Consider the following 27861-nt stretch of genomic DNA (forward strand, 5'->3'; position numbering starts at 1 on the left):
TCCATCTTTAAAAATATAACAAATGACAATGAATTAGGAAGATTCCTAATACTTCAGTTGTTGGAGTTATGGAAAAAGATCTTTGAGAGAAATAAAGAATGGGAGTTTCTTAATTTAGAAATGCAAAAAAGAAACCAGGTACAATGGTTCATGAGGCTGTGAGGCAGGAGGATCTCAAGTTCCAGGCTAGCCTGGGCAACTCAGCAAGACCCTGTCAAAATTAAAACAAAACAAAGAAGGACTGAGGATGTAGCTGAGTGGAAAAGCATCCCTGGGTGTACCCCTAGTACTAGTACCCCTAGTACTCCCCTCCATTCCCAACCCCCCTGCCCCCCAAAAAGGACACAAAATAACAAAAGTTCTAACTAGAAAAATTTCCATATATCCTTTTGGTCTTTTCTGTTTTCCACAGGCCAAATCAACCAAAAGTTGATTGTGGGGAAAAATAAACCAAGGAAAAAAAACGCCATGGTATCTTTTTGAAAGGTAACTACACACATTTTATTTTTAAGAATATATTTATATTTTAAAAACAGGACATGACTAACAGCATGGCTTACACCTATAGACCAAGTCCACACTGGTAAGCTTTTGAGAACCATTTAATGTGTCAACAGTAGTACTGGCGCAGGCAGACAGTAAGAATAAATAATAGTGCTCCGGGAAGTGCAGTAGTGATGTTGAGGGTAGGTAAAGGAGGAGCCTCATCTGTGGAAGCTATAGCAGGAAAACGTCTCCAGTGGTGACATGTGCAAAGCTGCTCATCTCCACAACAGAAATGACCCAACCTACCCAGACGGCCTCCCAACTGGGCTGGCAGCTGCAGGGATAGAAGAACTTGGGCACAGGCGGGCACAGTGGACCCAGAGAGAATTCTGAAGAAACAGTCCAGAAAAGCATGTGTGTCACTCACACACACACACACAAACGGATTGCACTGTATATATAACACACTGTACAATTTAACAAAGGTGCTCCTAGCCTGTCATCTTTGGCACTGTATCAGGCCACCTCAAATGCTGACGCACACACATCCTCATTGGGAGGAAGGCTGTCCTGATTGGTGGGGACAGGCCTTCTGGTGAGAGCAAAGCTATCATAGCTACATCATTAACTGAACACCCCTAGACAAAAAACAATGTTAATTGCTAATTACAAGTATACATGCCAAAATTACTTCATTTCTCATCCCCCAAGGTTGGGCCTAGTCAATCATTTTCTACACAACGGTGATCGTGCTTTGAAAAGTAGAATCCTGGAGTAGAGAAAGAAATTAGGTCCCAGATGCCAATATTTGTACTTACAGCTATAAACTAAGTTTTAAAATATTTCTTGAGTCAAAAAATAAAAGCAACTCTCTATGGACTCACTAAACCCATAACAGACTTTCAATCTGTCACTCTTGTTCATGTCTTTAAATTAAGCCCAAGGTAACAGAACCTGTCCAAGGTTTTAAGCGCATTTAAAGAAAAACTAGAGCCACCCCCGTATAATAAGTCCAATCTATGCACAGGAAGCCACAGTGGCTGGCTGGTCAGGGTTTCTCAGGCATGGATATTGGTTGAATTGAGGATTCGAGAAGTAGCTTCAGATTTGGAAGCCTTTGAAAGTTCTCGCTGTTGAAAAAATAAATAACATCAGTGGCAGTACTGCTCCTATTGTGCATGCCCTTCCTTTATAATCCTAGTTAAGTGTCAACAGAAAGTCCCCTGAGGAGTTTGAGACAGAGAGATCCCTAGTATGTTAGGAATAGGTGAGGAACTGAGCACATGCACACATATGCCCCAGTCGCCTTTCCTCTGCCAGTCCAGTCAAAACTTCACCCAAGAAATCCCTTATACTTTACAGAACTACTCTTGGAGTTGCCAAACTAAGTAAGCAACAAGCTTTGTTTTCATGAGGCCTTAAACAATGGGCCAGACCATGTATCTACCAATCCCTGGGGCTGAGGGCCTTGTAACCTGCTGGTGATTTGATCTCATGCTGGAGCACATGGCATAAAAGTAGAAAGTAAAGCTTTGAGTGACCCCTGAGAGAGACAGATATTAGTAGAGGTTAGTTTAGTCAGTGACTTTGGTGCTGCCTGGTGGAGTGTTATTAGCTTTAACAACCAAAACAAATGAATCCCCCCAAGATCAGCCATAGATAGGCAGTGGATAAAATGGGCCCCAAGTGGATAAAATAGGCCTTGGCTGAGCAAGCAAAAGAGAAAAACACACTATTTCTATAGGTAGAACGACTACCAGGAATATAAACTGGAATAAACTGCCAGAATATGAAGCTGGCTTAAATGTTCCACACTAGCTATATAGCCTTGGGCAAGTGTCCCAGTGTCCATCCTTTTAAGAGAGAAGGCAGGGGTTGGGGTTGTGGCTCAGGGGTAGAGCACTTGCCTAGCATGCACAAGCCCCTGGGTTTGATCCTCAGCACCACATAAAAATGAATAAAAATAAAGGTATTATATCCAACTACAACTAAAAAATAAATATTTGGGGGGAAAAAAAGAAGGCAGCTTAGGCTTTAACTCTGTATTCCCCAAAGGGTAAGGGGCAGCCTCACTTCTGTTTCATGGCAAGACACGGAGGAGGAGGAAGCTTGTTAAGGAAAGGCATTGCAGTAAAGTGTTAGTAAATGCAAAGCAGGATAGAAGGAGATAATCATTCTGGAAAAATTACTTTAATCCAGTGCTTCATAAATGCTTTAGCAGCTCAATGTGGTAGAAACAGGCAAATGTAGGGAAAAGACCAGTAGACAAAGTTTGAGATTCAGCCCTGAGTTAGTAAGACATATACTCCAGGAAATAATCAGCACACAGGCCAAGAACCTCATTATAAGCAGCACACAGCTGGGGCTCCCCATCCCACATGATGGGGCCTCTATTCTTTCCAGCACATTCTAGGCCTTTGATATCACAACTGGGGAGAGTGAAGGTTTTCTTTTGTGAAATAATGTTTTTAAAATTCTTCACCTGAGTTTAGATGGGGCTGAGAATCCAATTCAAGTCTGAACAAGTTTTTCTATTAGTCAGCAGGCTGACAGTCAGCCTATTATAGGAAACATAAGCCAGATACTTATTTTTGAAGTTTGTCATAGAATTCTTTTGTTAAAATAGTTCTGTAATAATACAGCTGAGATGATAGGTTAGTGCTGCCCTTTGCCCAGTTGAGAATGAAGCAAGGAGATGATAGACAAGTTTGGAAAAAGGGAACTGGACATGCAGGGGTTGCCATACAGACCTGAAGCCCAAAAGTGGAGCTGTCAGAGTGGGACGGATCCTTCTAAGAACAAAGAAGACAATTACCAAGAACTCCACCAAGAGAGCACCAGGGCAATGATTAGAGAGGGTCACCTCCTGCAGCCAGGGAGTGGTATTATCTTAAGCAGAAGGATCCAAGTTAATGTCTAGTTGCTACTGCCAACTTCCTATACATTTCCTTTCAGCCACCCCCACCCTCACCTTCCTCATGTCAAGGCAGGAAAGGGATTCTCAGCCTCCAAGGTACCTGTACTGACCAGATAGCCTGGGTGCCCTTGGAAAGACAATGACTGCCCCAACTGTGTGCTCCCCAGAGACTGGTAGATATTAGAAAAGGTGAATTACCGCAAACTCAGAATAGGTGCTGGCAACAGAATTAATGCTGAAGTTGCGCTGGAGAGGGGTCGAGTCAGGGTACCCACCACTCAGGATGCTGCCATTCAACTCCAAGTTCTCTTTGTTGGCTCCATGCCTACCGGCACGGGGTGTTTTCTTTCCAGAGCAAGTGGAACTGACCACTGGCTAGAGTAAGGAAAGAGATCCATATGTCACCTTAAGATGAATGTATAAGCACACACACAAACTCAAGAGCTAATATCACATTTATATGTCTATAATTTATACTTTTGATTTAAAAACTACTTTTGCTTGATGCTAGGCAAGAGCTCTACCACTACATTTTACCACTGAGATATACTCCTAGGCCCTTGAATTCTTAATGATTTTACAAAATACCTACCTTTGAGAATAGCCTGTAGGATAGCTAAATGGCTAAACATATGTTTTGTCAGAATCCCCCTCTCTCTTGAGTATCTGTGTCTAGTGACCCAGTGTCATTGGGCTGGAACCCATGTATAGGGGAACCTAGCTTAGTATCAGCTGAAGACTGGACCTGAGCTCACAGAGACCACAAGACCATCACCTGACCTTTAGTCTTGACACAGCCCAGGGTTTTCATAGTACCAGAGAGGCTCGGTGACATTTTTTCTCATTGTTAATTTTTTTTTTTTTTACTATTATCTAGTGATAATCTGACTTATGTCTGTCAACTCTGAGCATCTCACTGATAACCAAATTCAGGGAGATTAGAAATTAGGACATCTAGATTGAGGCATCTGGGTAACTAGGCGGTGCATACAGAGCTTGCTTACCTTGCTGCCAGAAGGAGGAAGTCGAGACACAGGGGAGCGGTAGACTGTTCCCCCAAAGACGGGCCTAATGCTACTATTGGCTGTAGCATTGGACATGGTAGTAGTGTTCAGCTAGAGAAGAACAGATACATTACTGATATTCAGCCTTTCCAGCAACCCATTTCTACCTAACAGGAAAAAGAATAGGGGAAATAGTCCAGGAAAGATGAGTCTACACAGTAAAGAACCTGCTGCATCTGATATATAGGACTCGAGGAAACGTAAAGTTTTCAAAGCCTGTTTATATCCAGCAGATGGAACTATAAAATAGTACAATCACTTATGGCATGAGACATTTATTATATGACCCAAACACTCTACCCAACAGAAATAAAAGCATATATCTATACGATACTTATTCATAAATGTTTATAGCAGTTTTATAGCCAAAAACCAGAAAGAATACTCAGCAGGAGAAATGGACAAGCAGATTATGATTTGTTAAGAATGCAATACTGCTCGACAATAAAAAGGAATGGCCTATTGATACACGCAACACCAAGGATGAACCTCAAAGAAATCAGGCTAAATGAAAGAAGCCATACACAAAAATATGTACTTATGATTCTATTTATATTAAATGTTAGAAAATACAAAACTACTCTCTTGTGACAGTTAAATCCCTAGTTGCCAGGAGCTGAGGAAGGATAAAACTTACAAATATGCAACATTAAATCCCATACAACCATAATGTACCAGTTTAAAAAAAAAAAAAAGTAGTAACTGAATAAAAAGCAAGGGAAAAAACACTCAACGTCTGAAAATTTGTTCAAGTATTGAGAGTAGAGCCAATCATAACACTTAAGACACTAACGAGCTGCCATTATCGTATTGGAATCAGACAGTGATTAATACAACCGGACTTTTGAAATATTTTACAGCATTCTTAGCAGCAAGAGCTGTCTCACATGTCTCCTCTGCACCACATGAAAATAAATAAGTAAAATAGAGGTATTGTGTCCAACTACAACTAAAAAACAAATATATTTTTTTTTTTAAAAAGTCATAACCTGGGGCTGGGGTTGTGGCACAGTGGTAGAGCAATTGCCTAGCACGTTGGAGACCCTGGGTTTGATCCTCAGCACTACATAAAATAAACAAAAGTAACGTGTACAACTAAACAAATACTTAAAAAAAAAAGTCATATCATAACCCAGGTGGGCACAGAAAATCCCAATGACTTGGGAGGCTGTGGCAGAAAGATTGCAAGTTTGAAGCCAATCTTGATAACCCAGTGAGACCCAGTCTCAAAAAGGGGTGGTAGGGAATGGACTGGGGATATAATTCAGTGGTACAGTGTTTCTGGGTAGGTTCTATTCCCAGTAGTGGGTGAGGGTGGAATAATAGGGAAAAAGGTTAAGAAAAATATCAAAATTAAATAATGTGACCTCTATTATGTAAAAATACACTATTTAAGACTAGGCTGGACATGGTGCCAATGCAGACCTGAAGCCCAAAAGTGGTAGGAGGATAGCAAATTTGAGGCCAGCCTTGGGAAAACTGGGTAAGACCTTGCATCAATATTTAAAAGATAGAAAGTAGCATAAGTCTGTAATCCCACCCACTCAGGAGGCTGAGGTGGTAAGATCTCAAGTTTGAAGCCAGTCTGGCAACTTAGCAAGACCCTATCTCCATACAAAACAAGGCTGAGGATATAGCCCAGGGTGGAACAGTTGCCTACCATGCTCAAATCCCTGGGTTCAGCCTCCAGCATTGGGGGGTGGGAGCAAAAAGAACACCAAATATTTACAGTGGCTCTATTGTAGTTATATTATAATGATTTAAAAAATAATGCACCACCTTGGGGCTGGGGATATAGCTCAGTTGATAGTGCTTGCCTCACATGCACAAGGCCTTGGGTTTGATTTCCAGCACACCCCCCCCCCAAAAAAAGGAAAAAAACCCAACCAAACAAAAAAACCATCTTATTAAAAAGAAAGTAAAATATGATTACTCCCTGACTTCCTGTTCTAGAGATTAAGGGATATTAAAAATCCCATTCATTAAGCATGAAAATTGTCTTTCACCCAGTACTGTGGGCATCTGGTAGAATTACAGGATGACTAACTTCTGAAAGTTTCATCATCAGAGAATGTTAGCAATTATTGGTCCCTAGGAGTTTAATGCCGGGACTCAACAAATGGCACACGTCAAAGCTGGTCACTCCTTTACTGTTGTGATAAACCAATACTAAAGATTAAACTACAGTCACCCATTTACTCTCAAATTCACTCAACCTGGAGAAGAAAACTGCTTTTCCAACTCAGCAGTACAGAGGGTGAGAGAGGACAAAGAACCCTATCTCCCCACTCCTTCACCAGCAGAGCTCCACAAAGGCCACATTTACCTTCCGCACTTTGCCTGGTGTGTTGGGAGCCAGTACTCGCCGTTTGCTGGGTGTCCGGGGAGCACTGCCATAGAGCATCTCTGCCTCTGTTTGCTTCTTGTTCTTTAGTTGCTGTGTGAAAGTCAGAAGCAACAGTGATGAATCCTAGTAAGAAATGGTTTTAGGATGGGAACAGAAGCAGGGCTAGAAGACTAGAGCCAGCTCTGCAGCCTGAGTTAAAAGGAGCTGTTACAGACTACCTAATTCTTCCAAGAGCTCTGACAGACATGCTATGATGCATAAACTATCTTCCTCTTTTCCCAATTTGTGTGTACACTTACTCTTTCCTGCTTGGCTCTCTCTTTCTCCAATCGATGCATCTCCCATTGTTCTGCCACATACTCCATGAATTTCTGCCCATTCACCTCAAATGTTTTTGATTGCTCCTGTTCCCACATTTCAATCCGTCCCTTCAACTCTTCTTCCAGCTGAGACCAGAAACAAGGACATGTTAGTTACTTTTAATCTTTGGGGTTGAAGCCCAAATGAAACGATTATCTTAAAGATTGACTACTTAAGCTGGGTGCAATGGCACATGACTGTAATCCCAGCTACTCAGAAGAATGAGGCAGGAGGATTTCAAGTTCAAGACGAGCTTAGGCAATTTAGCAGAATCCTGTCTCAAAGTGAAAAAGGTTTGGGTGTAGTTCAGTGGTTCAATCCCCAGTGCTACCACCACTGGGCAAAAAAAAAAAAAACAAAAAACAATGATTTTTTTTCCCTTTCCACAGCATTAGCATTCTAACTTCAGGGAGCTAGACCCATGGGGCTTCAGGTCAGAGTGACCAGAGATGGTTCATTTACAACACACAGAAAAGTAGAAGAAGGCAAGAACCCATAGTCTGAATACTGACGTTTTGATGCCTGAAGCTGGAAATAGCATCAGTAAAATCAGTAACATTAACCAGACAGTGATTAATGTAAGCATAAGCATAAGCAGGACTATGGAACCAGATTATCTGGTTTCAGTCTGGACTCTACCTCTTACTAGCTGTGAAAAGGGCAAGTTACCCCTTATTATCTGTAAAAACAATATCAACCTAAAGGGACATTGTCATATATATGAATAAATGAAAACATCTTGAAATAGTAACAACTCAAAAAAAAAAGTGAAACATTACTATTATTAACATAGAAAATAAAGCCCACAGTACTTTCTCAAAAGCTTGCCTATATTATGGGCTAAAATGTTGCCCAAAATTCATTTTGAACTCCTAACCCCCAACATCTCAGAATGTAAGTGTTATCTGGATGGTCTTTTAAAAAAAGTAGTCCAGGGCTGGGCGTATAGCTCAGTTGGTAGAGTGCTTGCATCATAAGCACAAGGCTCTGGGTTTAATCCCTAGCACCACCAAAAAAAAAGGTAGTTGAGTTAAAATGAGGTCGTTAGGGTGGGCCCTAATTCAATCACTGATGGTAATTAGGACACAAAGACACACAGAGGAAAGGTTATGTGAAGATCCAATCAGAATCTGTCATCTATAAGACAAGCAGAGGTCTCAGAAGAAATCCAGCCCTGCCAATGACATCTTGAATCTCAGACTACTGGCTTCAAGAATTGTGAGAAAGTAAATTTCTGTAGTATAAGTCACCTAATTTGTAGTCTTTAATTTGGCGGTTCCAACAGACTACACCTTGGTGTTCGGTGGCCCTTTGCTTACACTGAAGGCCCAATGCATAAACTTTGGAAGAGAAGACATTTCTGGGGCAAATTAATACAAAGCAAAGGACATACAAAAAATTAAAGTATCTCAAGAGCCAAGTGCCAAAAACTCTTAGCAACAATATTACCTTAGGGAGTGTTTTCTGGAGCTTGGCTCGCTGCTTTTCTTCTTTTAGAAGGTTTCCTCCTCGGTTTACAAATCGACTTGGATCTGAAGCTTTTCTCTGTGAAAAATACATTTTATTTAATGATAGTATAACCTAGGATAGTCAGACCAATTACTCCTCCTAAGCCCTTATAACATAATGTATATTATTAAATTGACCTGTAGAGTTTCACATTCTTGTCCACATTTAGTCATTAGAAATGGTGGCATTTTAAGCCATGGGCACTCCTGGGCATATGCAAGATCATCCACTGGGGGTAGGAAAACTACAAGCTTCCTTCAATCTAAAAAATAACAGATAAATATAACAATGACTATAGGAAGTCATCCGGAAATGACGAGGACCTTTTTTTTTTTAGCATTGAAACTGATGAGGGGGTAGATCTGGCACTGGGAGCTTCCCATGGCAGACGCACGGGGATAGATCACCCGAAGCGAGTGAACTCCCCTTCTCTACCAGAAAGGTCCCTTGCAGCACCTATGGGTAAAACCCACTAGGAACTGATCAGCCTTCTTGCCCCCACCTCTATCCTGTTTTGGTGAAGAACTTTCTATCGAAAGCCTTTGATGTTTTCCAATATAAATAAAGCAAATGTGGGCTCCTTTCTTTGTTAGAAGCTGGACCCATCTAGTTAGCTTTGTCTGTGTCTACCCCCTCATTGAAACTACTTTCTGTGTTCTGTGGTCATTTCGCTATTCTAGCTTTTATTTTTCAGCCAGCCCATCCCACCCAAGGGAAACCCATTCGCTAGCCCATCCAAGATGTGGGCAAGAAATGCCACTAGTTCCCTTCCTTGGTTTGGATTATCAGATGATGTTATATTAAAATACAAGGTGAGGAGGGATAGGCAGGCCTAAACTCAGGGCTTATTGTGATGCCTCTGCTTGAGCTTGTATTTCTAGCATACTGGCACAGAATGCAGCTTAAATGCATATGGCCAGGAAATTTGCAGATAATCTGGGTTTCACTAAATTAACCTTCACAAGATAAACAAAAATTTAGAGGGCTGGGGTGTAGTTCAATGGCAATGCGTGAGGTCCTGGGTTCAATCCTTGGGCCTCAGTAAATAAGTGTGAAATGAGAAGCTCTGGGTTCACATTCCAACACTGCCCTCCCCCCCAAAAAGTTTTTCTTGCCTGTAATCCCAGCAGCTCAGGAGGCTGAGACAGGAGGATCCCAAGTCCAAAGCTAACCTCCGCAATGGCAAGGCACTAAGCAACTCAATGAGATCCTGTCTCTAATAAAATACAAAGTTGGACTGGGGATTTCCTCAGTGTTGTCTGCCCCCGAGTTTAAAAAAAAAAAAAGTTTCTCATTTTTCTTAAATGTCTGGCTTTTGTTATTTTATAATGTATACACAGTAATTTTTAGTATATAACTAGTCATTATAAATTGGGGGAATTACTGCTGGGCAGTGGTGCAAGCCTGTAATCCCAGCAGCTCAGGAGGCTTAGGTAGGAGGATCACTAGTTCAAAGCCAGCCTCAGCAAAACTGAGGCACTAAGCAACTCAGTGAGATTCTGGCTCTAAATAAAAGTAGGGCTAGGGATGTGGCTCACTGGTTCAATCCTGAGTTCAATCCCCGGTACCAAAAAATAAATTAAAATTTTTAGGGGCTGGGGTTGTGGCTCAGCGGTAGAGTGCTAGCCTAGCATGTGTGAGGCCTTGGGTTAGACCCTCAGCACCACATAAAAATAAATAAATAAAATAAAGGTATTGTGTCCAACTAAATAAATTAAAAAAATAAATATTTAAAAATAAAAAATAAAATAAAATTTTAAATAAGGGGAATTACTTAAAGAATGGTGCAGATAACTAGAAGCATTCTTGATAATATGTAGACCAAACTATTTCTCTTCAAGAGTGCTTGACAGGTCATAACTTATTAACAACAATAGCATAGCATAAGTAACTCCTTTATTTTTCTCATGTGTGGTGAGTTACACAAGGCTGCTGCTTTAGCTATGTTCATATTTACTCCTCCTCCTCCTCCTGGTTTTCACCCAGAAGCAAGAAGCATCTAAGGACTAGTTGATCATAAATGGCTGTAAAGTCTTGCCAGGTTCTCTCCATCTGAGTCCTAGCTTCCTGCCTATAAACTTGAAACTTGAAAGAGTTCAGCTTAAAAGTCTACAGACCCTTATGAATGCTAATAGAGTCAGCATGAACCTAATAACAATTTTCTCCTTAAATTTTGTGCTGTTGGTGCTTCATTTCTCTCACCCCAATCCCAACCCTGAATTCTAAAATGCTGTTTGTGCTATCTGTGAGAAGGAATTCAGAGAATACAAATTCATCCTGATATCTAGTTTTCTAGGAAAACAGCAAAAGTAGCAATAGTAGAGAAGTTAGTTGATTTCCTTAGTAAGAGAACCAGAATTTGCCTGGTGCATTACTCAGACTTACTTAAATACAAGTGAAGAGAGACTGGGAGGAGCCCTTAATTCAGGGTCAAGAGGGTAATGCCATCTTTGTTCTTTCTCTACCAGGCTGCCTGAAATGTGGCCCTTCAGGTGGGAGCTCTAGCAACCAGCTTCGCCCTGAGGACGAGGTCCTCACTTAGTGGGGAGGAGCCCAGAGCTGGAGAAGCCTGCTCTATCCACATCTGGGCTTCCTTCAAGCAAGAAACTTCTATCTTCTTTAAGCCATTAATTTATAGGACATTAGAAACCTGGTAACTGGGCTTGCTTGCTATTTTTCCCCCCAAACTGAGGATTGAACCCAGGGTCATATCTATGCTAGGCAAGCATTTGCTCACTGAGCCATATCTCCAATGCAGGGCATGTTTTCTCAACCCTTCATTTCACTCTTAAGAAAGCAGACAAGTAGCCAGGCACCATGGCACATGCCTGTAATCCCAGAAGCTTGGGAGGCAGAGGCAGAAGGATTGAAAGTTCAAAGCCAACCTCAGCAACAGTGAGGTGCTAAGCAATGCATCAAGACCCTGTCTCTAAGTAAAATACAAAAATGGCTAGAGATGTGGCTCAGTGGTCGAATGCCCACTCCTGAGTTCAATCCCTAGTACCAAATTAAAGCAGGGGCTGGGATGGTGGCTCAGCAGTAGAGCGCTCCCCTAGCATGGGCGGGACCTGAATTCAATCCTTAGCACCACATAAAAAAATAAAGGCATTGTGTTGTGTCCATCTACACCTAAAAATAAATAAAAAAAAAAAAAAAAAAAAAAAAAAAGCAGACAAATAGGGCAAACCTCAAACTCTAAGAAAAGCTTCCAGCTCTCTTCCCATTTCTGGACACCTTCAAAGAGTTCTTTATGAACTTCATAATAGTTTCTTAACCGCACAATCTCAGCATCATGTAGTTGGAGCAGATTTTCTGTGTAGTCCTCTGCAACATAAAGACCCAGTAGTTAAAAATTAAAATTACTCAGGACTGGAGTTGTAGCTCAGTGGTGAAGTCCTTGCCTAAAACACTAGGTTTGATCCTCAGAACCACATAAAAATAAATAAAGGTATTATATTCATCTTCAACTAAAATTTTTTTTAAAAAATTAGTATAATATCCCAATTTACTATACACAACTTCCCTAAAATGGAAATAGGTATAATATATATATATATATATTTTAAAAATAATATAGGAGTAAGTGGCTAATAAAAAATAAAAGCCAGGACTAGGGGTGTAGTGCTAGGCATTTACCTAGTATGCATGAGGCCCTGGGTTTCATTCCATGCACAACGGAAGAGAAAAAAATAAAAAGCTGGGCATGGTGGTGTGTGCCTATAATCCCAGCAACCCAGGAGCCTGAGGTAGAAGAATATTAAGTTTGAGGTCAGCTTAGGCAACTTAGTGAGACCTTGGTCTCAAAACAAATTTTAAAAGGGATGGGATGTAGCTCAGTGTTAAAGCCCCCCCTGGGTTCAATCCCTAGTACTGAAAAAATAAACCATCAATAAAATAATATGCTTGTCATAATTAACCTGAGGGGACTAAGTAACTAGGGTATGGACAAAGAGTAGTCTCCAAAATCTGTGTTATCTCTGCCTTACCCAGACAATAAAGGTTCAGGTCACAAAAACTGTCTAAAAACTTGTTGAATTTAGTTAGTACAGCTTCATTTTATGTTCAGTTCAGCCTGGAATTCCACTGGGCTCTAGGAGTCAGACTCCTCTAGGCTCAAACAGGCTAATGCATTTATCTGCTATATGCCTCTGAGTTAAGCTGATCAACATTTATGTCCCTTACTGTCCTCATCTCCCGACATAAAGATTATGTGAGATAATATTGTTAAGAATTGGCTGTATCTATTCATATAAGGAAATAGAGGCTTCCTGGTGAGTGTCTGGGTTTATAAAAGAGCAGTGAGTAGACCACATGAAATTCACTGCTGTACTAACCAGCATAGTAAGGGGCAAAAGCTCGTCTCTGCTCCTGGCTATAAAAACACTGGTCCCAATACTGAGCCAGTTCTACTCGAATTGCCTCAATCACTTTCTTCATATTTTGCATTTTCAGTTCTTCGAGCCGATCCACTTCTAATTGCAGCTGAAAGAAAAAGACATATTAAAGGTATTCACCATACTTTCATATTCACTTAGATTAAAAGTTCCCCCTTTTTAGTTGTTTTTGTTTCCTTTAGGGTACTGGGGATTGAACCCAGATATGCTTTACCACTGTTACATTCCCAGCCCTTCTTATTTTTTGAGACAGGTCTCACTAAGTTGCAGAAGCTGGCCTCAAACTTGTGATCCTCCTGCCTCAACCTCCTAAGTCACTAGGATTATAGACGTACCCTCGGTGCTTGGTATTTTGCCTTTTAAAATAAAATTATAACACACAATACTCTGTAACAATCATATTATAGGAGCCAGAATACAGAAGATAGAAGATAAGCAGGCCATTTCCCCCTTTTCTGACACTTTTAAGAGTAGGCAGGCCCAAGGGAGAAATAGGTAAGGATGTTGGACTAGACTCAGAAGACTCACAGAAGACTGCTTACCCAGCACCCATTTAGTTTCTTACCGCTTTCCTGACCTTGGCTTTTGACCCAGTCATAACCATTGCCACAGCTTCTCTCTCTTCTTCAGGTATCTGCAACCTGTCCCAGAGTTCCCGGATTTGAGCACGAAGTCCCTCACACACTGCTTCATTTTGTGATTTTTGAATTTCCAGCTGTATCAAGGAAAGGCTGTGGTTAACGCAATAGTAACACACAAAAGGCTAGTCCTCTGCAGCAAGGAATGTCTGGACCCAAATGAAGAAGAAGCATTTATACTGTGATTCCCATTTTTTTTTTTTTTTTGGTACCTGGGATTGAACTCAGGGGCACTCTGCCACTGAGCCACATCCCCAGCCCTATTTTGTATTTTAGAGACAGGGTCTCACTGAGCTGCTTAGTACCTGGCTTTTGCTGAAGTTGGCTTTGAACTCGCAATTTCCTACCTCAGCCTCCTGAGCTGCTGGAATTATAGGTGTGCACCACTGTGCCTGGCTTCCCAAGAGAAATTTTTTGATGCATTCTGAACATAAGATGTAAGGCTGTCACTATGGGAGGATCTCAGACCTCAAGAATAGGATTCCAATGTTGAATTGAAAGTTTTTTCAATCAAACAGTATGCTTGGGGCTGGGGATTACAGCTCAGTGGTAGAGCGCTCACCTATCAAGCTTGAAGCCCTGAGTTCAATCCCCCATATCATCAAAATAAATGAATGAATAAATAAATAAATAAATATAAAAATAATTATTTAAAAAAAAACTATGTATATCAAATGGATGTCATTTCATCTGATTGTAATTTCATATTCTTAGAATATTTTATCTCTTATTTACTTATAAATTAAGGTGGTTTTTTTTGAAAATTCTTTTTTAGTTGTAGATGGACACAATATCTTTATTTATTTATTTTTATGTGGTGCTGAGGATCAAACCCAGGGCATCACGTGTGAGGCAAGCGTTCTACCACTGAGCTACAACCCCAACCCCAAGGTTTATATTTTTTTAAAAAAGAAAAAAATCAGGGCTTGGGGTAGAGCCCAGTGGTAGAGCACTTGTCTAGCATTTTTGAGACCCTCAGGGTTCAATCCTTAGTACCAAAAAAATAAAACTGAGATCATATATCCTAAGTTACTATTTTTATTCTCCCTTACTCTCTTAATGTACATTGGCACTTATTTAAGACAGAAGGAAAAACTGCCAGTTTTTTCAAGGTGCTACACACTATTGAGATCCAGGGTCTTAATTTGAGAAGATATTACCTGCCGCAGCAACTTTTGTAGTGTTGCAATATTCTCCAAAGACAAACAAAAGGCATCTTCATCTTCACACACCACATCTCTTTCAAAGCTTGTGTCCGGTGTGTGATCTAATTCTTCCATACACAGTATGATCTGTCTCTTTATGTTGACAAACTCTTCACGCCTAGATGCCTATTAAAAAAAATAAGGATTAAAGTAACCTATAGGAAGGCCAGAAGGACTTTTGGGAAGTATAAATGCAGGTAGTATACCTTTGTTTCCCTCAGGGTTGCCACATGTTGTCTGAACTGGTTCAGTTCTTCTAAAGTGGGAACAGAAGTATTATCAATGTCATAGTGGGGCATGCAAAGAATTTCACACAATTCTTGATCTTGTTCTTGAAGTAGCTTCAGTTCCTGTTTTCTCTCCTTTTTCTGTTTTCGCATCAATTCTACCTGAGTGCGCAAATCTTTTTCTAGTTGCAAGATAGTTGTTTCTCCTTCTTCCTGTATAAGACAGTATACCAATGTTACAAGGTTTCAAGTAATTCTTTCACAGGAATCACTTGAGAAGGACAGTAGAAGAGAATTGATAGACTTTCAGTTAAATTTACAAATAAATCAACTCATAACCAATAGAATATGGCACAAAGAAGAACTCCTAAGGAAGGTCCCAAATGAGGAAAGGTTAATAGATACCAGGTCACTTTTTATAAAAATAAAGGTCAATTGACAACTAAAAAAATGTTTTAAAAAATTTTTTGGATTAAGTACAGATAAGTCACCAACTTAACAGTTTTTCTCTCTCTCTCTCTTTTTTTTTTTTTTGGCAGGGGGTACTAGGGATTGAACCCAAAGACATTCAGTCATTGAGCCACATCCCTTGACCTTTTTTATTTTGAGACATGGTCTCACTAAGTTGCTGAGGCTGCTTTGAACTTGAGATCCTCCTGCCTCAGCCTGCCAAACTGCTGGGATTAAAGGTGCTAGGATTACCAGGCTTAATTCCCCCTACCCCCTGGTGCTTTAACCAATGAACTACACTTCTCTATCCCTTTTAATTTTGAGATAGGGTCTCACTAAATCGCTGAGGTTGGCCTTCAATTAGGATCCTCCAACCTCAGTAACTGGGATTATAGGTTGCGCCACCACGCCTGGCTATGTTAGATTATTTTGCCCAACTCCAGGCTATGTAAGTGTTCTGAGCACAAGTAAGGTAAACTAGGCTAAACTTTATTCAGCAGGTTTAGTCTGATAGCATGCATTTTTTACTTATAATAGATTTATTGCATGTAACCCTATTTTAAGTTGAGAAGCATCTGTACACTCATACTGTTCTACAACCATCACCTTCATCCACTTCCAGAAGATACATAATCTTGTAAAACTGAAACTGTATTTAATAAAAAGTCTTCATTCTCTGCCTCCACCCCCAGCTCATCACAACCACCATTCTACTTTTTTTTTTTTTTTGAGAATTTTTGATATTTATTTTTTAGTTCTCGGCGGACACAATATCTTTGTTGGTATGTGGTGCTGAGGATCGAACCTGGGCCGCACGCATGCCAGGCAAGCGCGCTACCGCTTGAGCCACATCCCCAGCCCCACCATTCTACTTTGTGTCTCTATGAATTTGACTTCTTTAGATACCATAGCACTTTTGCAAGAAACATATATTGGTTGAAAAGCTGGCTTTGAGTTAGCAAGAAGATATCTATATCTAGCTTCAATGAGCATGGTGCCTATATCACTGCTACTCAGGAGGCTAAGAAATGGGAATCGCAAGTACAAGGCCAGCCTCAGCAACTTATTGAGACCATGTCTTAAAATAAGAAGTACTGGGAATGTAGCTCAGTGGTAAAGCACTCCTGGATTCAATCCCCAGCACCCACCTCAAAACAAAACAAAACAAAACCTTAATAATCTCATGAATATCACCTTACCAATAAAAATAAATTTAGTGGTCCCTGCGCTACTCTTAACTGACAAAAGGAGAAGGAGGAGTTATATGTTCTGTAAACTTATACAACTTCATTTAACATTAGTAAAATAGGAACTGTCATAATTTCAGGGAGAATGCCACTATATACCTAACTTTTCACCCAATTTCGCATTAAAAGTTCAAAAAACAGACTAAAGCCAGCTTAGTGGCTCACACCTGTAATCCCAATACCTCAGGCAGGAGGATTATAAATTTGAGGCCAGCCACAGTAACTTAGCAAGGCTCTGTTTCAAAAAATAAAAAAGGGGGCTGAGGATGTGGCTCAAGTGGTAGCGCGCTCGCCTGGCATGTACGGGACGCTGGGTTCGATCCTCAGCACCACATACAAATAAAATAAAGATGTTATGTCCACTGAAAACTAAAAATAAATATAAATAAATAAATAAATAAAAAAGGGCCAAAGATGTACCTCTGGGTTCAATCCCCAGTACCCTCCCCAACCAAAAAAAGGCTAAAGAAAGAGAAATTGATATTCCAAAAAAAAAAATCAATTATTTTTATGTCATTTACACTGATTCCAAGAAATCCCACTGATGTCATGGTCTGCCTGATTTCTCTGCCGCTAGGTATGAATTATCCCCAACCCTTTAAAGATAGTCTCTCTCCTAGTCTAATTCCATCTAAACACACAGGCAGTTCTTCCTGTAATAGCAAGAGGGACCAGAGAACCTTATTAGTACATCTTTACCTAGCCAAGCTCCATCTGTTCTTTCACAATTCTAACACTGTTTTCACTAGCTCTAAGCAGAGCTGTTTCAGCACCCTGTCTCCTGATATCCTCACTCAAATCCCTGACTTATGTTGGACCACATACAGCTATTTCTCAGCTACCTACACTGATAATCATGGCCTGCTGAGCTAGATATGTTCTCCTGGCTTTTGAGACATTTCTTCTGAAGGAGCCCTCTGGCTGATTCAGTGGCATACAACTTTGGAGTAGGAAAAGAACCACAAAGGTTGAATTTTGGGGTAACTTTTCCTTTTATCACTAGTTACTTTTGCTTCCTAGGTACCTCTTTTCATTTTCTCTCAGAGAAAGAATAGCATAATATTATCTGTGCCTACCTTTTTCTCCAAGTCAATTTTTAAAAAAATTAATATGCTCTACAAAGCAGAACTACAGCAAGAATCTTCTTTCTTTTTTAATTTTAATTAATTTATTATTATTATTTTTAAAATAATTTCATATGTTGAGGATTGGTGATTTTCTTTTTTTAAAATTTTCTTTTATTTTTATGTGGTGCTGAGGATCGAACCCGGGGCCTCATATGTGCTAGGCGAGCGCTCTACCGCTGAGCCACAACCCCAGCCCTCTTTTTTAAATTTTTGTATATTTTTTTAGTTGTAGATGAACTATATATATATATATATATATATATATATATATATATACACATATATATATAGCTGAGGATTGAACTCAGTGCCTCACACATGCGAGGCAAGGTTTTGCCACTGAGCTACAGCCCTGGCCCCAAGAAGCTTAGTTCTGATCACCTATTAGTTGTTCCATTTCTTTTTTATTTATGTTCTCTACATAAATAAAAAAATCACTTACAGAACTAATTGGCCAAGTACCATGCTCTCCCCATTTTTCCAGTAAAAACCCTATAAGGAAGTCTTCTGTCTATAGTCCAAAGTCATTGCTTCTTCCTAAATCTCAAACCTAAGCTGGATACCCCCAAACTGCCATGTACCTGAAATGGCTCAACATGTAACTCACTGCACAGGGTGTTCAACTCTTTTTGGCAGATGGATATGCTTTTGATAAGCCTTTCCTTCAGGCTCTCTTCTTCAGCAATCATCATATCCAGAAGATCCTATAAAAGAGAAAATAATCCATATAAGTTTAGAGCCACAGAAGAAAACACCAACACCAAAATGTTCATAATACAAAATATCAAGAAAAGGCTTAACAAACAAACAAAAATAGGAAAAGCCTAAGAACAAAACAGGAAAAGCTTATAATATCCTAGTGTAGGTGATCATATTTTTCAGATGAGACACCAGCATCCTTATGCCTGACACCAGTATTACTCAACTCACCTTGATATGCTTCTTTACAACCTCAGTTCTTTGTAACCTTTGGTCCTCTGGAATCCCAATCAATTCCCATATTTCCCGAAGGTGATTTAGGGCTTTCTGGAGACATACAATGGACTCCTCTGCGAGTACCTCACTGAAAAACAAAACAAAACAAACTCACCTATTACATCAATCTTTGCCTACAGACTAAAAGTAGTATTTTCAGGAACTAAATAGACTATCTTTTCAGCAGCTTTAAAGCTGAATTTAGCTTAATTCACCTCTGACTATTCCTTTTTCCTTCTCCCCCCCGTACAAGCCAAACAAAATGCAATATCACAATCCCCTTCATGGAAATTCACTCTTTGAATGGTACTCAGAATCTGGGTTTTCATTGATGATTCTACTTTTAACAGTATAATAATCAAAAATGTTTTTATTAAAGAAAAATTAGGCAAAATGTCAGCAAAATAAACTAACATGAGTTTGCTGTTAAGAAGCAAGTGATTAATTTTTCGAGGTACAAGGCAAATTCAAGGCCTTGCATATATGACAGGCAAATATTCTGACCTACATTCCCAGCCCCTTATTTTTAATTTTTATTTTTTTAAGATGTTGATGCACCTTTATTTTATTCATTTATTTATACGTGGTGCTGAGAATCAAATCCAGTACCTCACACGTTAGGCAAGTGCTCTACCACTGAGCCTCAACCCCAGCCCCAGGCCCTCAACTCTTTAATTTTAAACAGAATATAACTAAGTTGCTGAGACTGGCCTCAAACTTGTGATCCTTCTGCCTCAGCCTCCTGAGTAGCTAGGATTACTGAGTGCATCACCACGCCGAGCCTGATCTTATTCTCAAATTACAACTAGTAACCCAAAGAATGGCTAAAATTACTAAGATGAATATCAATGTTGATAAAGATGTAGAAAAGCTGAACTTTCATACATTGCTAGTAAAGTGTATAAATCAGTACAACCATGTTAATATATATTAGCAACATCTATTAAAATTGAACTCATTGTGGTGGTGCAATCATCCTAGCAACTATCATCCCAGCAACTTGGGAGGCTAAGGCAGGAAGATCACAAGTTTGAGCCCAGCCTCAGCAATTTTCAAGGCCCTAACTTAGACTTTGTCTCACAATAAAAATAAAAAATAAAAAGGACTGGGGATGTAGCTCAGTAATAAAGCACTCCTGGGCTAAATCCCAGGTACCAAAAATAAACAACAAAAAACTGAACACAAGCCAGGCATACTAGCACACATGATCCCAGAGAATCAGAAGGCTGAGGCAAGAGGTTCACAATTCAAGGCCAGCCTGGGAACTTAGCAAGACACTGTCTCAAAATTTAAAAAAATAAAAATAAAAAGAGGTTAGGACATAGCTTAGTAGTAGAGTACCCCTGAGTTCAATCCCCAGTAATGAAAAGGAAAAGAAAAGGAGCAAGGTACATGCAACATTAATAAAGCTAAAACATTTAATTACGCTAAGTGAAAAAAGTCAAACCCTACATATCATAATGATTCCATTTTATAACATTCTAGGAGAGATAAAAATTTAGTAAAAGAACCAGGCAGGGTTCACACCTAAAATGACTCAGAAGGCTAGAAGATCCCAAATTCTGAGGCCAGCCTCAGCAACAGCCAGATCCAGTCTCAAAAAATTAGGGCTGGGGCTGTGGCTCAGTGGTAGAGCATTTGCCTCATATATATGAAGCACTGGGTTCGATTCTCAATAACACATACAAATAAATGAATAAAATAAAGGCCCATCAACAACTAAAAATAAAATAAATTTAAAAAAAGGGCTGGGGTGTAGGTGTATCTCAGTGGCTCAGCGCTCCCTGGGTTCAACCAACAGTACAAAAAACAAACAACTTTACTGAAAAAGCAAATTAATTTCTTGAGATCAGGGAAGATCAACTGCAAAAGAGCAATAGAAACTTTTTGGGGTGATTAAATGGTCCTAGACCTTGATGGAAAATATATAATAGTATACAATTAAAACTGAACATGTCAAATGAGTTAGGTTTATTATGTGTAAATTATACTGTAAATCTTTAGAAAAATAGATAAACCATAAGAAAAACTTCGGAAGCTAGGTACAATGGCACACACTTGTAATCCCAGCAATTTGGGAGGCTGAGACAGGAGGATCATGAGTTCAAAGCCAGCCTCAGCAGGTTGCTGAGTAACTTAGCAAGATCCTGTCTCAAAACAAAAAGAGGTACAGATGTGACTTAGTGGTTAAGCATCTCTGATTGGGCACAGTGGAACATAACTATAGAGGCGGGATAACCACAGGATGGAGACCAGACTGGGCAACTTAGACACGAATTGGTGTGAATATACTATGTATATGACCAGAGGTATGAAAAATTGTGCTCTATATATGTAATAAGAATTGTAATGCATTTTGCCGTTATATATAAATTTTAAAAAATACAGCTAACATAATGGTAAAATTGTGATTTATCTAATGTCAAGAACAAGACAAAGATGCCTACTTTAACCACATCTTACCGGAAGTATTAGACATCTAAATAAGTGCCCCCCTCCAAAAAAAAGGAATAAAAGAAATAAAGATCAGTAAGAAAGTCATAACACAATCTATTGTCAGATGGTGGTGTTTTATTTAAAGTCCTAAGGAATCTACAAAACAACAACAAAAAAACCCTGTCTCAAACTAAAAAAAATTTAAAAAAAAATGAGAGGCTGGGGATTTGGTTCAGTGGTACAGCATTTGCCTGGCATGTGTGAGGCACTGGATTAGATTCTCAGCACCACATAAAAATGAATAAATAAAACAAAGATATTAAAAGAAAAAAGACACAGGGGAGGGGAAAAATTAGGATGAACAAAGAAACCAGACAAGCAAGCATGTATCACTGTGTGATTGCCATCAATATAAAGTTCAAAACCTGGGGCCCAAGGTGTAGCTCAATGGTAGAGTGCCTGCTTAGCATGCACAAATCCCTAGGCTTAATCCCCAGCACCAAGGAGAGATGCAGTTCAAAACGAGGCAAAACTAACCTATGCGCTCAGGAATCAGGAGAGTGGTCCCCTTGGTTCTAAAGAAGGAATGATTGGGAGAGGCCACAAAGAAGGCTTCTGGGATACTTACACAGGTGTATTAACTTCGTTAACATTTCTACATGCATACTATTCTTCTATTACAAAAGTTTATTTTAACCAAAAAATTGTTTATCCCAAATATGTATTTAACTGGCATCCTGTATTTTATCTTTTTTCTTTTTTTAATTATTTATTTATTTTTTTTAGTTTTCAGTAGACACAACATCTTTGTTTGTATGTGGTGCTGAGGATCGAACCCAGGCCGCCCGCATGCCAGGTGAGCACGCTACTGCTTGAGCCACATCCCCAGCCCCCTGTATTTTATCTTTAAAAATTATAACCATTTGTCTGTTTTACAAAATATTTAAACAACAGAGAGGTCTTTCCTTTAGAAACAACAGGATAACAAAGACTGCCTGGGCACCAGAGAAACTAGACACTAGATGTGCTCTGATCCACTAGCCTAGATCTAGAACCTGGGAACATTTACAAAAACCTTCAGACATTTCTCTAGCCACGAAATCCCATTTTAAAGTTGCCTGTTCCTGAAGAAAATTCTATACAAATACCAGTTGCCTATACCAGACAGCCAGTATCAATAACCTGATATAATCTAGTGCTTCAAAGAATTTACTGTGCTTCTTTTATTTTAGAAATGTTAGCAGGTAATAAAGCATTATTTAATATGATCTCAGTGAACTAAAGTGCAGCTAAAGAACTTCCCCAGGCAAAGACTCTTCACACTTTACTTCAATAACAAGGAGAAACAAGTCAAGATCCTACTATAAATAACTCTCAAGAGCTAATCTGTGGTCAATATTTGATATGAATGTAACCCTCATGGTTTGCACACTTGGCTCCTTTCATCTGCCACAGTGTCCTCTGGAAAGCTATGAACTAGTCATAAACAAAGACAGGGACCACCATGTCTTTACCATCTTCATTTTACCGGACCCTAATACATAGAAGTTGTTTGATAAATGTAAAACAAATGGCTTTGAATTCCTATCAAAGATTCCAGATCCATCAGAATTTATGCACTTTCATATCCTGACAATCAGATTTATAGGCAAGAACTTGTAATGAAAGTAAAAAGTGATCATTCCCCTCACCCAACAGTAGAAAATCCAGTACAATGGGCAAAGAATTTGAGAAGTCATTTCTCCAAAGATATACCATGGCCAATAAACACACAAAAAGATGCTCAACAATGTTAGTTATTAGGAAATTGCAAATCAAAGCCACAGTGAGATACCATGGCATAGCCACCAAGATTCCTATATTTAAGACAAATGTTAAGTATTGGTGAGAAACTGGAACCCTCATACACTGCTTATGGGAATGCAAGATGATGATACAGCTCTTCAAAAACGGGTCTGTCAGGTTCTAAACAGTTAAACATTGTTATCATGCAACCCCAATACCCATTACTAGATATTTACTCAAGAGAATTAAAAAGATGACCATACAAAAACTTGTTCAGGAATGTTTATAGCAGCATTACTTATAATAGCCAAAAAGTGAAAACACCACAAATGGGTAAATAACATGTAATGTATCAATACACTGGAATATTATCAGTCAGTACACTTTGAAAACATTATCCTAAAGGAAGCAAGTCACTAAGGATCACATAGTTACGATTCATTTGAATGATTCCTTTGTGTGAATTACCCAGAATAGAAAAAATAGTTGTGAATATGTAGACCATAGGCTAAAAAGATGATTGACCACTAATGGGGTTTTGGAAGAATGCTGAAAATATTCTAAAACTGAGGTGATAATTACACAACTCTGAATATTCTAAGAATCACTGTATACTTCATGAAGGTAAATTATGTGGTATGTGATATCAGAGCTGTTATTCAAAACATCTGACATATAATCTGATTTTGATTTAGTGACTTCTTTGAAAAACTTAAAAATCTTTGCTAATTAGTCATACAAGTTACTTTTATAAAGTGAAATCACATGAGATTGGGACATTAATTGTGGGTCTCAAATCCAATTAAAACCAAGATAAGCCACCTTGGTTGTGCATGCTCCCAGGTACTTGGGAGGCTGAGGCAGGAGGATTGAAAGTTTGAGGTCAGCCTCAGCCACTTAGTGTGAGACCCTGTCTCAAAAAAAAAAAAAAAAAAATTGGTACTAGGGATTTAACCCAGGGACACTTAACCATTGAGCCACATCCCCAGCCCCTTTCTTATATTTTAATTATTAGAGGGTCTCACTAGTTGCTGAGGCTGGCTTTGAATTTGTGATCCTCCTGCCTCAGCCTCCCAAGCTGCTGGCATTACAGGCATGTACCACCACACCCGATTTCAAAATAAAATCTAAAGGGCTGGGGTATATAGCTCAGTGGTAGAGCACTTGATGAAGTTGGTTCCATTCCCAGTACCAAAAAACAAAACAAACAAAATCTATACAGCAGGGGCTGGGGATGTGGCTCAAGCGGTAGTGAGCTCGCCTGGCATGTGTGCGGCCCGGGTTCGATCCTCAGCACCACATACCAACAAAGATGTTGTGTCTGCCGAGAACTAAAAAATAAATATTAAAATTAAAAAAAAAAATCTATACAGCAAATAGCAATCTATCTGCTAGACTTCAGCAGCCTAACTAAAAGCAATATTCACACAGTTTATTATAAATTTAACTACTCTTTCAAGTTTATAATATATAACAAATTTTATTTGGTCTGATGGAAGTAGGTGTTTGAAATTTCTTTTCTTTTTTTTTTTTTTTTTTAGAGAGAGAGAGAGAGAGAGATAGAATTTTAATATTTATTTTTTAGTCTTCGGCGAACACAACATCTTTGTTTGTATGTGGTGCTGAGGATTGAACCCGGGCCACACACATGCCAGGCGAGCGCGCTACCGCTTGAGCCACATTCCCAGCCCCTGAAATTTCTAAAGATCCTTGTTAGGACAGTTCACATGACAGTACAAATTTCAAAGAATTAAGAATTAAAAAAATAACATACCAAGCCCTGGGTTTGAACCCTAGCAATACAAAATAAAATGTTTTCCTCTCTTCTCAACATTTAAGTTGTACCAATTTTTTCTTTTCGTTTGCATTACTTGGCACCTCTCTTACATTTCAGTGTGTTGCCATTCACACTGCCTTCAAAAGAGCCAAATCCCACCCTCCTTAGCTCTCCTCTCCTACCACATGGGTCCAGGTCACCATCGATCATCTCTTACCTGTATGTCAATGGGCTCTTAACTGGGCTTCCAATTTGAGCCAAAGCCTCCTTAAGTTTCCAGTCAGTACAGGTGGAGCACAGGGTTCCATTCAGCACCCTCCAGGGACTTCTCATCCCACTCAAGTTAAAGACTTTGCCTTTCCAGAAGCCCAAGGAACCCAATTCCATTTGATATTCATTTTACCTTCTGACACCAGCACTGACTCTATCTACTCTAGTCACAGTGGCCTTCTTGCTCTCTGGAACACCCCATATTATACCAAATAAGGGCATTTGTGTTTACAGTTCCCTCTACCAGGACCCCTCTTCCCTCAGATGCTGCACAACTTGGTTCCTCATTTTAGGTCTTTACTCAAAGATCACCTTCTTAGGAGGCCTTTCCGTGATCAAGCTGCAACTACTTCTTCCTATGCTTTCTATTTTCGGACCAGAGATGGAACCCAGGGGCATTCAACCCCTCAGCCCTGAACCACATCCCCAACCCTTTTTGAGAGTCTGTACAATGGATTGAGCCCTGGGGTGCTTTCTACATTCTCACTCCTTTTTTTGGTGTTGCTGTTTTGAGTTAGGGTCTCCCTAAATTGCTGTGACTTGCCTCAAACTTGCCATCCTCCTGGTTCAGCCCTCAGTCTTCCAGCTGCTGGGATTAAAGGCCTGTGTTACCACACTAGCTGTTTATTACCTTTCTTTTCAGAATGTAACTCCTACAAGGGCAAGGATGTCAGTTTTTTTTTTTTTTTTTGCCACACTATCCCCAATATTTGAATTGTACTTTGTACATAATATACATTCAAGAAGTATTCTGAAAGAATAACCTGTAGATTTTAAAAAGTTGTATAACTTGAAGATGCTTCAGAGCTATCATTGTGATCCTTGCTAAATGGTTCCCTAAAAGGAGCAAATCTATTTTTTTTTCCTTAGAATACATCACTAAATAACTGAAAGTGAATAAAAAAATACACAAGGACACAAAAGTTGTAAAAAGAACCATTTTTTTCCAGTCTCTTGAACCTAAGTCACTAGACTGGAAAAGATTTCAAGTGTTCCTCTCTACATGATTGCCTACTTGCAGTCAACCTTCACTGAGTTACTTCCTTGTTTTTTGCCCTGACAGTGGTAGACTCTGGAAAAGGTCTGTGAAAACTCCTGTACAACCTGTTTCAGGATCCATAATCATTGTTAATTCAGTGAAAATCTGACACTCATTGTTTCTGAGGCCTATTTCTCATATCCCTTTCCAAAAATGAATACCTGAAATTCACAAGTACCCCAAAAACCTAGCTTTGGGTTAGAGGAATCCTAGTTGCCCTTTTAAAAATCTAATTATAACCATTCAAGGGGAACTTTTTTCCACCTTCATTCAATCACTTGAATACAGAAGATACCTGAGCTATCCATAATGAACTGTGAATAAGATTTTCCTTTAAATGCTATTTAAAATTTTACTAGTCCTCAGAATGCACCATTACATTAAATGCACAGCAATTTAAGATATTTAAGATAATTTCCTTTAGATAATAAGATTATTTGTGGAACTAGGACGTATCTTGGTGGAAGAGTGCTTGCTTAGCAAGCTAGAAACCCCGGGTTTGATATTCCCAGCACCAATAGGTGGGTTAAAAAGTTATTTGCAATCCACAACCTTATAATACTAAGTTTGTTTTGGCAAGGGTATTAATGATTTAAACCTAATTCCCTAATTCCTATTCCCTTGAGGACAAGCATTTGGAAAAGCCTGATCAGAATTAGTAATCATGGAACCAAGAACCTTAGTGTAATCAGTTTAACCAATTAACTACAAATTATTTAATACGGAATACGCACAATACTTAACCCACTACTTTCCGAATGTAAACATCTGTATGATTTAAACACGCAACTCCTACACAGATATTGTTCTTATTTTGGAATCGGGAAAATGCATTCGACCTCTTGCCCAATTTCACACGTCTAATCGGATTTCAAACTGAACACTCCCTCCCCAGCAACGATGCGGAAGCTGTTAAAACGACCATAAGAGAATTCCATCATCAGTTCTTTAATTTGCAAGGAAACTAAGCCGTCTTTCCAAATAAGTAAAGCGTTAACACCGCAGGGCGAATACAACAGAAAGCAAAAGATGTTTTTAAAACTTCACGACTTTTAAGAAACGTGAAGCCACAGACCGAGATTTTGAGGCGGCCTTCAGTGCGAAGGAGCTGCACCTGAGGCGCTGCGGGGCAGGCTCCCGCCGCCAGCCTCAGCCCCAGCTCAGCGGCTCCGACGCCGCGCTCATACACGACCCGGGGGTGAGGCTGCCGGACCTCAGAGCAGCGCGTCAGGCTCGAACGTGCACCCGCTAGCCGCGGGTTGACCGGACACCCTAGTCCCAGCCGAGGGGCCTCTCGGACACCGCACCAGCCCAGTACCCGGGACAGGCGTCGCTCCCTCCCATCACATCTCGACTCGCACCTTCTTCTCATGGCGGACGCTCCAAGCAGTCCCAGGGAATCGAGACCCCCGACCTCCTTCACGCGGGTACGAGCGCAGCAACCAGCAACACACACCGAAGTTCTCGCTGTGGGTAGCCGCTCCGCGAGCCGTTGGGCCCCGCGGAATTTCAAATTGAGCTCCGAGGCGGAGCAGCCACGCGATTGGTGCGGCTTCCCATCATTCCTCACGAAGCCCCGCCTCATCCCCGCCCCTTCGCCAAGGCGGA

The 27861-nt window shown here is 39.9% G+C and overlaps 2 protein-coding genes across 18 annotated transcripts in view; one reads left to right on the forward strand and one right to left on the reverse strand.

Moving 5' to 3' along the window:
- The window catches only part of Rccd1 (RCC1 domain containing 1), a 35055-nt gene extending 10055 nt beyond the window's left edge, over positions 1-25000 (forward strand). For 3 of the 10 annotated variants that reach the window (XR_013439412.1, XR_013439411.1, XM_078051168.1), the window contains 2 exons: positions 413-486; positions 22169-25000. Coding sequence is in view for 2 of the 10 variants with exons in the window: in XM_078051168.1 (XP_077907294.1) it covers positions 413-483 (71 nt within the window). In the remaining 8 variants the exon portion in view is untranslated. Of the gene's footprint in view, positions 1-412; positions 487-13135; positions 13190-13707; positions 14377-22168 lie in introns of those variants that run through there. The other 7 variants (XR_013439413.1, XR_013439410.1, XM_078051167.1 and 4 more) reach the window with 4 other exon arrangements.
- Prc1 (protein regulator of cytokinesis 1) lies at positions 475-27861 on the reverse strand. Of its 8 annotated transcripts, none has more exons than XR_013439408.1 (16): positions 27615-27861; positions 18902-19034; positions 18553-18675; positions 15127-15360; positions 14876-15046; positions 13643-13792; positions 13018-13165; positions 11871-12007; positions 8624-8719; positions 7114-7260; positions 6794-6904; positions 4408-4518; positions 3602-3778; positions 3237-3275; positions 2969-3044; positions 475-1616 (listed from the first exon to the last, which is right to left on the reverse strand). XR_013439408.1 is itself a non-coding variant. In XM_040275730.2 (15 exons), exons 1-15 carry the CDS (start codon positions 27836-27838, stop codon positions 1545-1547), a joined length of 2073 nt encoding a protein of 690 aa, XP_040131664.2. In that variant the 5' UTR covers positions 27839-27860; the 3' UTR covers positions 475-1544. The 8 variants fall into 8 exon arrangements, 6 of the variants coding, with proteins under 6 accessions (XP_040131664.2, XP_005320210.2, XP_040131666.2 ...); XR_013439407.1 differs by having other exon boundaries at positions 3237-3278; XM_040275730.2 differs by lacking the exon at positions 2969-3044 and having other exon boundaries at positions 27615-27860.

The sequence above is a fragment of the Ictidomys tridecemlineatus genome, chromosome 5, assembly GCF_052094955.1.
Source record: "Ictidomys tridecemlineatus isolate mIctTri1 chromosome 5, mIctTri1.hap1, whole genome shotgun sequence".
NCBI lineage: Eukaryota > Metazoa > Chordata > Mammalia > Rodentia > Sciuridae > Ictidomys > Ictidomys tridecemlineatus.

What these genes read in the sequence shown, in the direction of transcription:
- Prc1 (XM_005320153.5), bottom strand. Translation starts at nt 27,838, where the DNA reads ATGAGGCGGGGCTTCGTGAGGAATGATGGGAAGCCGCACCAATCGCGT. An exon ending in TTGTAAAGAAGCATATCAAG is followed by an intron (nt 18,676 to 18,901) that starts GTGAGTTGAGTA and finishes TCTCTTTTATAG; the next exon opens with GATCTTCTGGATATGATGAT. An exon ending in GCTCCACTTTTGGGCTTCAG is followed by an intron (nt 1,617 to 3,236) that starts GTCTGTATGGCA and finishes TTTTTTCAACAG; the next exon opens with CGAGAACTTTCAAAGGCTTC.